This window comes from Cyprinodon tularosa, unplaced genomic scaffold (genome assembly GCF_016077235.1).
Source record: "Cyprinodon tularosa strain WSP-4 unplaced genomic scaffold, ASM1607723v1 ctg797, whole genome shotgun sequence".
NCBI lineage: Eukaryota > Metazoa > Chordata > Actinopteri > Cyprinodontiformes > Cyprinodontidae > Cyprinodon > Cyprinodon tularosa.
Window position 1 is genome coordinate 359,501 of NW_024039559.1, and position 14,095 is coordinate 373,595.

General features: G+C 40.0%; 1 protein-coding gene across 2 annotated transcripts; it reads left to right on the plus strand.

Annotated features, from left to right (window-relative positions):
• The first annotated feature begins 1,642 nt into the window (after nucleotides 1-1,642).
• On the plus strand, nucleotides 1,643-13,888 carry plvapa (plasmalemma vesicle associated protein a). Of its 2 annotated transcripts, XM_038271265.1 has the most exons (7): nucleotides 1,643-2,287; nucleotides 6,830-6,893; nucleotides 7,038-7,756; nucleotides 7,986-8,271; nucleotides 8,365-8,898; nucleotides 10,652-10,706; nucleotides 13,412-13,888. In XM_038271265.1, the coding sequence occupies exons 1-7, from the start codon at nucleotides 1,895-1,897 to the stop codon at nucleotides 13,443-13,445; spliced, it is 2,085 nt and encodes a 694-aa protein (XP_038127193.1). In that variant the 5' UTR covers nucleotides 1,643-1,894; the 3' UTR covers nucleotides 13,446-13,888. The 2 variants fall into 2 exon arrangements, with proteins under 2 accessions (XP_038127193.1, XP_038127192.1); XM_038271264.1 differs by having other exon boundaries at nucleotides 1,644-2,287; nucleotides 7,986-8,898; nucleotides 13,412-13,885.
• The last annotated feature ends 207 nt before the right edge of the window (nucleotides 13,889-14,095 follow it).

Genomic DNA, 14,095 nt, shown 5'->3' on the forward strand with positions numbered 1-14,095 from the left:
GGCCCATAAAATAAGCCCCCCCCGGCTGGCCTTGACCCCCACCTCCCAGAAAATACCCTGCATAGATGTGTGATGCTGGAGATCTGCCTGTTTTCCGGTGTGGTCCTGTTTCTCTGACCGTGACTGGCTGGATGTGCTCTCTTCGTCCTGTGGCATGGGAGCTGCCTTGGAGCTCGTCTGCCTGGCTGTGTGTTTCCTGGACGTGTCCGCCTTTTACAGCTGCTTTTTGTATCTCTGCTTCTGTCTCCTTGAACCCCAGTCGGCCTCGGCAGATGGCCGCTCACACTGAGCCTGGTTCTGCTGGAGGTTTCTTCCTGTTAAAAGGGAGTTTTTCCTCTCCACTGTCACTACAAGCATGCTTAATGTGAGGGATTGTATTTGAGTCAATGAGTCGATGCAATCAACTGGTTTTCCTTAGATAGAAAACTTTGTATCAATTTGATTGTATGATCTGGTTGAACTGTAAAGTGCCTTGAGATGACATGTGTTGTGAATTTGGTGCTATATAAATAAACTGAATTGAATTGAATTGTTGTGAAAATGTTATATCCAGGCCGAGATCATTCCTACTCCCCTTCCCTCCCCTTCCCCCACTAGCAGAGTGCAAACCCCTGAACGGGAAAGCATCTGCCATAGGTGTTAATGTCCATGCCCCCCCAGCCCAACAGGCCCCGAGGCACCCCCACACACCAGAGGCCGCGGCAGGGGCAGACAGCCGGGCGTACACTGGCCCAGACCCCAAGCAGTACTCCCCACAGAACCCGAACCCCCAGAACACACAAAAAAAATCCCCCTCAGTGAAGAAGAACAGCCGAAAACAAGCCAGCGTCCAACACCCACCGCCACACCACGAGGACCCCTCCACCCAGCCGTGAGGGGGAGAGCGGGCATCCCTGTCTGGTGCCCCTCTGAAGACAAAAGCTGGAAGATGTTTGATTATTTGTCCTGACACAGGCTGTTGGGAAACTGTATAATATTTTTAACCAATTTATAAAGGAATTGCCAAAACCAAATTTATGTAGAGTAGCAAATAAAAATCTCCAGTTTACTCTAACATTAATTAAGGATATGGGCAGATTGCTGGTCGGAAACCTAGGATTTTTTCCCGGCTTAAGCAGGAGACTAATGGTGGCAGAATTAATTTTAACTAGAAATTTGCCATTATCTTGAGTTTCCTGCAGCATTCTGTGGAACGTTGGGGCCAGAATGTCCCAGAACTCTTTATAGAACTCAGTAGGGAACCCGTCTATACCTGGCGCTTTATTGTGCAGCGTGATTTTACACATTTTCAAAATCACGCTGAATCGAGATACAGACAAACAGCTCTCCACACACACATGCAAATAATTTTGCTACAATATTGCTCCCATATGAATTCAGCCCGACTTGAAATAAATGTTTGATTTTAACACCTTGTTTTTTTTTTCTTTGGTATGTCTATGTTTTTTTTTTTTACATAAGCTTTAAGTCAAAACGGGGCAGTTTTTTCAGTGGTTCCACAGCATTAGTTTAATGGGAAGGGATGTATGAACATTAGATCTCTGTGTTTGAGACAGCAGAGGGAGGGAGGAGGGAGGCTGAAGCTCAGGCTACTTCCTCTGAAGGGAAACGAGAATGCAGGAGTTTATAAACTCCATTGCACGTGAAAGTCTAATTCACAATCGACTGTTGTGTTTTCAGTGCCACAGTCAAGAGAGATTTGACCTACATATGCAGGGAGTTTGGATTTATTGGAGGAAAGGTGAAAGATTTCAAAGACATTAACTTTAAAGTCTGCTTTCTGCCGTGAAATTATACAACATTTTTTTATTTTATTAAAAGAAAGACTTAAATAGAACGTATCTGAAAGCTTGATGCAATTTTGAAAACTGGAAAATCTAGATCTTGGGGACCAATGTATAGCAGCAGCTATTCCCAGGTCAAAAAGCTCAGTCCAGCTCAGAAGAAGATGCAGTACCACTCGAAGGGCAAGAGCTGTGGCTACTACATGCGCATCATCTTCTTCTTCTCCTCTCTTATTCAGTCTCTTATCATAGTAAGCCTTGTGCTCTTTCTGATCTACGGGAAGACCGAGGACTCGGCCTCTTCGTCGCGTGTCCAGGACCTGGAGAAGAGCTTCAGCGAACTCTCCATAGAAAACGTTGAACTGAAGAAGCAGAGGAAAAACCTGACCAACATCCTCAACAACACCATCACTGAAAAGGCTAAGAATGACTGGGACCTCAATTACCTGCGAGAGATAACCAACAAGTCCATCAGTTGGTTCCAGTTCAATGAGTTGCAGATGGTAAGAAAAATCTTACATCTTCAATATCTAAAAAGGAAAAGCTTTTAATCTATAAACTCTTAAAGTACATCAGTATACCGTGGAATGTTTAATAAAACATCCATAAAGAATTTTGATAATGTCATAAAATGCAATGAATGGAGGGATAGTTTTGAATCAGTGCATTGATTGCTTTAATTCATGGGTTTATTTTATTTTTACATTCTCTAGATGGGATGTATTAGGCCCCATTCCAGGGCACTGGAGCTTTGAAACAATAATAAGCTTGTAGCTGACTAACTCTGATATTAAATTAACAATTAAATTCAGTTTATTTCTATAGCGCCAATTCACAACACATGTCATCTCAAAGCACTTTCCAGTTGACCAGATCATACAGTCAAAGTGATTCAAAGTTTTCTATCCAAGGAAAACCAGCTGATTGCATCGACTTATTGACTCTTCAGCAATCCCTCACCCTAAGCATGCTTTTAGCGACAGTGGAGAGGAAAAACTCCCTTTAAACAGGAAGAAACCCCCAGCAGAACCAGGCTCGGTGTGAGCGGCCATCTGCTGAGGCCGACTGGGGTTCAAAGAGACAGAAGCAGACATAGAAAAAGAAGCATAGATACAAAAAGCAAATGTATAAGGCGGCCCCGTCCAGGAAACACACAGCCAGATAAAGGAGCTCCGAGCCAGCTCCCATGTCAGAGGATGAAGAGAGCAGATTTAGCCAGAGAAAGAGGATTACACTTTAAAACACACGCCTATCCACGCACCTATGTCCAGATCTTCATCAGATACGACACGGCTATCTACTTTATTCTAATATTCCAAAAATTTGCCAAAAAGCCCTCAGATGGCCAAAACGTAATTTATGACCATGTTTGTGTTTTTTGGGTCTGGTTTCAACAAAATATGGAAGAGCAGCGCCGATTGATGCCTTGCTAATGAAAGCCAACAACACACTGAATCGGCCGAAGTTAAACTCATTAGCAGAACTCTGATCATTTGCAGCTGACTACTCATTTAGGGTCAGATCATGGATAAGATATAAGGCAAAAGAAAAGTTTAGTGTTTTTCTTAAACACTATTAACACTCTCTCTTAGAATCTTGTTTTTGAATTTACTGAGGGTCTGGTTTCATATGATTCAGCCATTATCTTCCCAAGTGATCTGGAGCACTTTCAATATGGGAAGCTAGTTTGCTGCTTTTCTTAATATGCGGTTGTTTCTTTCTACATACAGCTTTTGCATGTTTTGTGTCTTAGAATATTGCATGTGTTTGCAGCATGTTTGCATTTTGCTGCTTTCTATTTTCTGACTGCAGCATTTTTTTGAAGAGTTTTTCCTTTGTACGTTTTTTTGTGTTTTTTTTCGCTCACATTTTGTTTCCGAGTTTTATTATTGTGTTTGCAGAAGCATTCTTTTTTGAATGTGTAGCACATTAACGTGTTTGCACTGCGTCTGCACGCCTCTCTAAAAAATGAGCAATTTCGCTCCATTATTGTTGTAAAAAAAGAGTATTTTTTTGTAAATGTAAATTTTAAAAAAACAGTATAAAATGAAACAAAAAATGAAGTCTAAAAATGAAACTATACTAAAATATTTCATATTAGAAAAAGGTCTTTAGAGTAAATCTGCTCATTTCTGAAATTATATTTTTTTTCATATTTATTTTTTCAAATGCATTTGTAAACACATTTTATCTAGCGGATTTTTTTTCAAATTAAAATTTTTTCTACTTTTTTTATTGTAGTCATTGTTTTCAGATTTAATTAAAAAGAAATGTAATATGTCTGTTCTTCAGTTCGAGAAAATTAAATGCATTCTTTTCAAATTGCGTTTTCTAGATCACATTCTCTTCATTTCTGGGTCGGGCGTTCCTCTAGAGCAGGGGTCACCAACTTTTTTAAGGCTGAGGGCTACTTTATGGGTACTGACTGAGTCATAGGACGGGCTATCAATACTGACCTATGAACTAGAGGAGTCGGCGTTCACCTGAACTTCATAGATAATAAACATATTTCTATTGTTTCTTTTCATTTTTAATTTGCTTTTACATATTCTCATTATGAAATCCATATAAATTCTGAAATGTTCTAATTTATTGATATGATAAAATGCTTCACAAATGCTTCAAAATAAGAGCTTCAGTAAAAAATAACATTTCAGATTCAGTCCACTGGTGAATTGTTCTGTTTTCAAAAGATGCTGAGGGCACCCCATGTTGTCCTTGAGGGCCCCTTGGTGCCCACGGGCCCCACGTTGGTGACCCTTGTTCTGGAGTGAGGAGGGAAGGTGTGATTCTATTGGTCTTTATGGACGTTACAAACAACCTCTTACTGAGCAATAAGTTTGTCCAAAGTGCTTTACATTAATTACATAATAAAATAAGATAAAAAAATGAAAGCAGAATAAAAGAAAATAAAGTTAAAAACATTTGAAAAAAAAAAACAATTTGACCAAAACCTTAAACTAAAAAACCTCAGTCAACAGTTTAACTCAACAAAAGCAGCTCTAACAAAAGGATTTTTAACTTTAACATCGAGAACTTTCAGCACTTTTAAAGAATGCGCTTCATCGAACTTTATCTTAAAACAGAAACAAAACAAATAAAAATTCAAATGTGTTTGTTGCTTGCAACGATAATGGAAGTTAATTCACTCCAAAGAGCTGATTACTTTAAGCATTTCTCGACAAAATGAGTCAAAGCAATATAAATGAACTTAAAGAAGAAAAAAATTGTAAAGTCATGTTTTTAAAATTTCCTTTTTTTGTTTGAGTTGTACTCAATGTTGAGTTTAGGGAGACTACACTTTTTATACAGCTGAATATGTTTGAAATTAAGTTTTTTTATTTGTCAATTTTGCAGAACAGCAGTTTAAAAGTTGTGATCCATAATATGTCCAATGATTGCTTTAAAGATCAAGAGCGTGGGTTTGCTTCAGTCCATAAAAAAGCCTTTCAGCTCTACAGTGTCATCAGCTGAAGTTCATGTAACCTCCCTCCAACGCTGGCAAAATGGCTCCTGTTTCATGGAGACACTGATTACTATTTATTCCCTGGATTTCTGATTGCCCGTTGGTAGTACGGGGTTGAAGTGAAGCCACCGGCCGCCATATTGGTACTCCATGGGTTGCAATGTAAACAATCTGTGCTACAGGATCAAACAACGATGATGTTCTCATTTTCAGGCGGACTTAAGACTTAAAATAAAGATAAATTCATCACTTTGACACAGACTTGCTGTTTGATAGCATCAGTAGATTGCTTTAATTTATAATTTAAAAAAAATAGGCACGTCGCATTGCATAGTCATTATGAAGTCAATGAAGTTTATCAATCATTCAATATAACATATTATACAAAACATCACAACAAAATTAATGTGTTAATGGAGCCTAATAATACAGATGTGGTAAATTGATGATGTACATTGTTATGGTAATTAAATACAATGTCAAGATTTTACACCAAGACTGAATTACAAGTACAGGTCAGTTAATGCTATAGTGTTTTTCTATTTGATTTGCAAAAATTGGTGCATGCATGATATCTATAGATATATATATCTATATATATCTATAGATATATTTATATATATGTATATATGATATAAATATATATGTATATACATATATATTTATATATATGTATATACATATATATTTATATATATATATCATGCATGATATATATATATATATATATATATATATATATATATATATATATATATATATATATATATATATATATATATATTATATATATGTCTAGGGTCAAATGTTTGAGTTGTTTTTTTCCCCTCAAAATAACATGTAACACATTTCAGCACAACTTTTTCAAATGAGAAATACCAGAAACACTACAACACAATACTACAAGAAACATTTACTCTACTTTCTATTTTCTAACGTTAGACACAATGTCAATGATTAACTCAGTCAATGTCTTCCAGTCAGTCTTAGATAGCCAGGATAATGTTATGCTACATACTTAAACTATAGGATACATTGGTATATATGTGGATTTTCTTGGTTAGTTCATCCACTGGCTGTAAAATTACCCGAGGAACTTCTTCTCTCAGCTGGCGAACTGTTTGTTTTTGCAGCCAAATGCTACACATGTAGGCGTTTTTACTGCGCTTCTCCGTGGGTGTGGGGAGTACCAGCATGGCGGACGGTGGCTTTGCTTTTTTTGGGGGCAATCATCAATCCAGTGAAAAAATAGAGCTCAGTGCATGGAGGCGTGTTCTTGTTTCTTTTGGTATTTTGCTTTGATTCCATGTATAATGGATTGATATCATAAAACAAACCCAGAATGCATTGCATTTTTTTTGCTACAAACAGTAATTGGTAGTACTCAGAGGCTGATTACAGAAACCTGAAACTAAACTGTGAAGCACGATGAGGCTGCATCTCAGCCCAATCACGAACTGGAGAATCGTCCCGAAAAGGGCAAAAAGTTGTACAGTGTATGCCCTGCTCAAATCGCTCTGTTTATTTCAGTGGCGTTTACCAGGAAGGAGGCTAAATTGTTCTTTACTCTTTTAAACAGCATCAGCTCCAGAATGAGTTGAACTTGTGCAAAGTGAGATGTTTCAACCCCCAATCCCGTTCAAGTAAGTATATGATTTATTCACTCAAAACACTCAGAAAAACCCTAAGACATGATTATCATTTCCCATATTATCTGTGTGATGTATCTAATCGGAACGTTTCTATAACAGTTACCTTTAGTTACTGTTATTTTTTATGTCTTCAAGTCCCACAGCCAACTGGAAACATCTGTGGGCCGTTGGTTCAGCAAATGAAAGCTGGACTTGAATTATTGGAATCCAACTTAACTCAAACAAAGCGGATAATGACAATGGAAAAAGAACAGATTGCAAAAGAAAGGGACAACCTTAACCTGGAAACCATCCATCTCAGGAGGGACAAATCTACTCTGGAAAAGGAGCTAGAGCTCTCCAAGCAGAGTACAAAGGACCAGTTCTCCCAGTTGTTGGCTTCTGTCTCCGGTGTCTCTAAGGCTTTACTGGAGAAAATTGATTCTCTCTTCCCTGAGCACCTCCGATTCCAGATCACTTGTTTAAAACAGAAGGAACACCTGGAGCAGATCCAGTCCAACTGCACCAACCTTTCCCGGGAAGTAGAGAACAAGCTCCAATACTACCTGAACATTGTAGGAGACAAGGTGTCGAACATGCAGAACGAGAACAACCACTTAAAGGCAGAGAACTGGCGTCTGTCTGAGGACTATCGCTGGTGTAGCCAAAATCGTACGAACATGATGAACGAGCACAAACGTAGCGGAGAAGAAGTTCAGCTGAAACACGATCAGGAGAAGGAGAGACTCCTGATGGACAAGATGAAGCTGAATGGGGAGATAGAGATCCTGAAGAACAGCGTGAAGTACAAAAATGCAGAGATGGATATTCTAAGAGAACAATATAATCATCTCAACATGTCATGCACGGCAAGGGTAAGTATCAAAACCTTCATGCATTTTATCATTACTGAAAAGGTTTGGAATGTTTTAGATTATCTTTAACTTTATCCAAAATTCAGCAAATTTAATTTAACCACAAAATGTATGTTTATCCTTTTACCTTCGTGTGTTTACACCAGCTATGAGTTTGATATGGCACAAATTATGTTGATAATCTTCGCTAAATATTTAGCATTTAACTTTGTCTTCTTTTCTATTTCAGAATGGACTAGGTGGATATTCAGGAGGGGCCCTGGGGTCACGGCAAAACACACCGTTTGGTGGTGGCTCGTTTGGTGGTGGTTCCAGTCATTCATCCTCCAGTTCTTACAGTTTAGGTCAAAGTAGGACAGGAACAACTGGGTCAGGTCCAAGTTCAAGCTCTGGATTGGGATACAGTGGGGCGGCTTCTGCTGGGGCAGGCTCATCAAGCTCAACCTTCCAGCAATCTGGGTCAAGGTCAGGCCTGACTAGTGTTGGCTCTGGAGTTAATAAACCTGCATCAACAGGGGGTGCTTTTCCGAACCAGCCATCATTTGGCACAAGTCTTGGGTCAAGTGGGACAGGATTAAACAAACCAGACAGTGGAAGAAGCTCAACAGGCTTTGGGTCACCATTTGGGTCTAGTTTAAACCAAGGGTCAAGTGGGACAGGATTAAACAAACCAGATAGTGGAAGAAGCTCAACAGGCTTTGGGTCACCATTTGGGTCTAGTTTAAACCAAGGGTCAAGTGGGACAGGATTAAACAAACCAGACAGTGGAAGAAGCTCAACAGGCTTTGGGTCACCATTTGGGTCTAGTTTAAACCAAGGGTCAAGTGGGACAGGATTAAATAAACCAGACAGTGGAAAATCCTCAACAGGCATTGGGTCACCATTTGGGTCAAGTCCTAATAAACCAAGCTATGGGGTGGGATCATCATCTACATCAAGTGGGACTGGTGCGTCAAGTGGCTCCAGTAGCTCAGCAAGTAAACCCTCATCATCACTTTCCTCTCTTTTTGGTCTTGGGAGCAGTAGCTCAGAGCAAAGTAGGACAGGAAGTGTGCCGGGGAGGACTTCTTCTGGAGTTGGGAATAGTGGAACTGGTTCTGCATTCGGTGGGGGAAAGACAAACGGACAAGCTAGTAGCCCAGGTGAGGCAATCCCTAAATAATTTAAATATATAAATTAAACTTTATTGATCTCCCATTGGAGGACTTAACTCATCATTTGAGTTACTAATCCTATGAGTGAGTGGCTCCTTTGAGTGCCACTGTGCAGCGCCGGGGAGGAATCGGGGGTCAAGGGTCTTGCTCAGAGACTAAAAGTGGCAGGCTGTGGGAGTGGGTTTCAAACTCACAAGCTCAGGATCCAAGCGCTATGCCCTAAGCAGTAGGCTGCCACTCCCCACAATAAGATAGTTACAAATGTGTAGTGTTAGATGTCGTAATTTAATCCTCAAACAAAGCTTTATGTCTTGAACGGGGTACTCAGGATTTTATCAGACCTAAACGCACACTTGCAGCAAACCTTGTTATTTTCAAACATTTTTAATTGTTGTAGCTCCTACCAATTGAACCTAACTCATTTTCCTTCACCTTTTGATTGGTTGACAGCAAGAACACTATGCAAGGTAGGAAAGGAGGTCCAAACAGCAGCACTGAATCATGACAGCTCTCAGCCTTACGGACGTCATTACACGGCGGCTGACATTCTCAAAACATATGAGGGCATGTGTCACATATAGTTCATATTACCAAATAATATTGGATTTTTGTTAAACTTTGTGAGGTGGGCTGTGCCTATACATTCTGTCATGCAAAGAATTATGACGAACATCAGGAGGTCCCTGGAAACAGGAAGCATACTGTTTCCGGGTCCTAGCTTCTTCCTAGGGCCTCCCGCATGGCAGGCGAGAATTCTACCACTGAACCACCAACTGAACCACCAACTACCTGGCTGGCTCGCCAATTTATGGAAGCTCATTGGTAGAATTCCCTTATGACAGAAAGAAGGCCACGATTCACACCATTTTATCATCCTGAGGGGGGGAAAACATTTAATTACAAAACCGAATTCATACAGCTGTCTTAAACAGTTCATACATCCAGCAATGCATTGTCACAATTCAGTTATCCCCCGAAACACTCATGTCTTCTCAGTTGTTTTATAGTCTCAACATCGCATTACGTAACTGCACATGCACAGGAATATCATGTCGAAAGCTTACTGGAATTCACATGTGCTGGTCGACGCCAGCGGTTGATTTGACACTCGGAGGAATGTTTATACAGATGTTCTTTGTTTATGCCAAACCTCCTCATACATCATCTAATTGCGTACGAATAAGGCATTAGGGACTTTATTGTTGCTAAGACTCATACTTGACCTTTAGCATGTACTGTTTTGTTGCTAAGTAAATATAGGGCCACGTGTAAGGATATATAAGACAATAAAACTGCTTCTACATTGCTACTAATGATGATGGTGCACTTCTGCTGTGGCTTAAGTGTGATAACCGACTTGAGGTATTCTGATTAAGACGAGGTAAATCTGAATATGTATGAACCATATGGAGCAACATTGAGACTATAAAGTTTGTTCAAAAACAGTTTTTTTATATATAAAAAAAGTAATTTCAATCTGGAAAAAAGAATTAATTATGACCGTACCTTAAATCAGAAGTAGCCACTATAGTCCAACCGATTATTATGTATAAAGTGCCAATTCACAACATATGTAATCTCAAGGCACTTTAGAGAGACAGTCATATTTACGAGAACTAGTTGGAATGATTTGTTGGAAGAGACGGGTGGAATGTTATATGATTTATAACTTATAACAACCTGGGCTATTTTATATCTCATGTAACAAAGGATCACTTTCCCTTCCTTGTTTCCCCAACAGCCTATGCCCAGCACATTAAAGAGCTGCAACATCTGATCAACCCGCCACGCCCACAGTGAGTGTCCTCATTATTTACATTATTACATTTTAGAGTATATTGAACGAATTAATAAACACGTATAGTGTTTTAAAAACATTTCTTTAATAAAAATCGTATCAAGCTTTGTAAACATGGACAATGCGTGAAACTAGTCCGGCTAATCTCCATGCATAGCTGGTCTCTGGAACCCAACTCTTTGAGAGGGGTTGGACTCTCTTCTACTCTAGAGAGGCCCATGGGGAGAGGTAGACAGTTGGGATGGGGTTGCATCCCTTGAGCTCAGCTGTCTGGTGTTAGAGTTCAGTCTGGTGGATGAGAGATTTGGATTGTTGTGCCTTCGGTTAGTTGGGAGTTCTCTGCATGTTGTCTTGGCCTATAGGTTGAATGTTGGATATCTCCCCCGCTTAGGACTTCCATCATTATTCCAGGTTATTTTATTGTCCATGTGGGAACAAACACTGACACCTGGAGGGGTTGTGATCGGGAGGAACAGACTTTCAGCTCTGAACCCACATGGTGTTCCTTTATTTGGCTTTGTAATAAACACCATATTTAAGCACAAAGGTCAGTTTTTAAATAGTCTTTCCAGAAAAAGAAAATTAAAAACAATCCACTGGACTTTGTTTCCAATTGTGAAGACGTTTCTCTTCCCATCCAGGAAGCTTTTTCAACTCAGAATGTCAGGACTGGCGTTGATTTCAAGGTTTTATACAGTAGACAATCAAAACCTTGTTTTTGTTTTGAAAACATGCAAATAGAAATGGACGAATGGGTCCATCCTTTTGGGATGGAGGTCGGTTGGCCTCTTTTGTTAGCCTGCAATGCTCAATACCTGTCTAAGTGTCTGAAAGGGGGGGTTGTTAAAGGGAATTGTTGGCCTGGCTGAATCAGCTAAGTCCTCCGCTCTCCTGTACAAGGGAGAAACAAGGTTTTGATGGACCACTGTATAAAACCTCGAACTCAACACTATTCCTGACATTTTGAATCAAAAAAGCTTCCCGGAGGGGAAGCGAAACGTCTTCAAACTTGGAAACAAAGGCCAGTGGATTGTTTTTAATTTTCTTTTTTTGGAATGACTATGACCTGGGTTACTGAGAATCTTCACCAGCAAATTTTATAGTCCTATCTTTCAACCTTACACTCTCAAATGAAGAGAGAGGCAGAGCTGTCCACCAATCACCACCTGAAGGTGAGTTGGATACACTGGAAGAGGGGGAGAGTGGACAGAATCTGCAGGTTGTGAGGGACTGCCGAAAACCTCTGGCAGACCCCTCAATCAGGGACAGATTAAACTTCTACCTCTGTAAAAGCTTTTCTCAAATTCTGCATGAGGCCGGAGACCTAGAGTCTGAGTGGACTATGTTCGCTGCCTTCATTGTCAACAGCCACCCATAGCTGAGGTCAACACGCCTCTTCAACTTGCGTGGCAATCGTGGACAGAACCCCTGGGCTGGTAGACTTGGGTTCCCATCCATAAGAATGGGGACTGGAGGGTGTGTTCCCACTATAAGGGAATCACACTTCTCAGCCTCCCCATAAAAGCCAATGGCAGGGTGCTGGAGAGGAGGTGACAGTTAAACCTCAGCTTTAGGAAGAGCAGCTTTACACCCTCTGCTCAAGGGTTAATGGGAGGTTGTCCAATCAGTCCACATGGATTTTATGGACCAGGAAAAGGCATTTGACTATTTTCCTCATGGTGTCCTGTTCTGCGCTACAGAAGTTCAGAGTTGGGGATCCTTTTTAAGGCGCCATCTTATTACTGTACAAGCAGAGCAGGAGTTTGTTGGCATTAAGTCGAACCTGTTCATGGTGCATATTGGACTCCAACAGGGTCTTTGTCACTGGTCCTGTTCATAAACTTTAGGGACAGGATTTCTAGGCGCAGCCAAGGAGTCTGGTTTGGAGACCAGCGGATTCTCTCCCTGCTATTTGTGGGTCAATGGGTCCTGCTTGCTCCTTTGTTCCAAGATCTAAAGCATGCACTGTGGCAGTCCCCAGCCAAGTGTAAGACCGGTCATACACTGTACGATATTTTCAATTGTTGTACCCAGCTACAGCTTAAACATACGGAAAAACTGCAGGGTTTAAAAGTTCACAGCTTACGATGTATGATCTTACATTGTACAGCCCGAAACTCTGATGCGATCTAACTGCTCACACTGCACGTCGAGAAACACACGCCAACCTCAGTGCAATGAGACGCCACCGGTCGGACTCTTCCATCTAGAAGATGAACTCACTTGTTTGCACATGCACAGACGCAAAGGTTCTGGTAAATCGGCTCGTAGCTTTGCTTCAAGAGCAGGATTTGCCAACGAACAACTTACGAGGGCCGACTGAATTTAAAGCATGTCCGATTTCCTGATCAGAAGGAGGTTATAAGAGACTGATGGCCCCTTATTACCCCATGTATACTACAAGACAGGATTTACAATCAGGTTGAAACTCACCCTGGTCAAAAAACTTCTTGCACGACTGGAGAATCAGCTCAAAAGAAACAAAAAACTCGTACAGTGTATGCCAGGCTTAAAGCGGGCAGGAGGAGAATAAGCCCCTTCATGTAGGCCATGGTTTTTGTGTTTAGAAGTCTTAATATTTTAGCAGGTTTACTATTTGCAGAACATTTGCACTCATTTGCCACCATTGTGATGCATTTTGCATTTGCATACCATACCACTGAGTAATCATTTGTATTTTCTTTCTTTGTTTTTTTCTTTCAGAGAGAAGCAAGATCTAGCCAGAATTCTTGGTTAATCAAACTGGAAATACATACAGAAATAAAGCTTTTGATGTCAAGGGTAAATGTAACACATTTGTAACAGAGGTTAATAAAGTTTCTTATACTCCGCTCATGTATAGCGGCTAGCAAAATAGCTAATTTTTTTTTTTCTCCACATTTTGTCATGTAACAATCCCAGCCCTCCATGCCTTTATGTTGTATAGGGGTTTTGTGATAAAGTGACAAAAATAAGAGCTTATTTTTAAAAGAAAGGAAAATGACATGATTTTTAAAATGTTTTTTTTCCAAATACTGCATTCAACCCCTCCAAATCTATACTCTGCATATCCAATTTACACTGCAGTTCCAGCCACTGGAAAAACAATCTAGAAATAAGTAAAAATTTCCTAAATTAAGAGTATATACCCCTAATTTGAGTAGGTAAATTAGATAGTTTGCCAATGGAATGAGTATCTTTATTCTTAAAATAAGCTAATTAGATAATATGCACATGAAATAAGACAATGCAATTGTGTTTTCTTATTTTAAGTGTAAATTGTCTCGTTCCTTTGGCAAAATGACTCTTTTACCTCCTTAATCCAAGAACAAATGTACTTATATTAAGAAAAAATAACTTATCTAGATTTCAATTTTTTCCAGTCTTTTTGGGTGATATCACCACCAG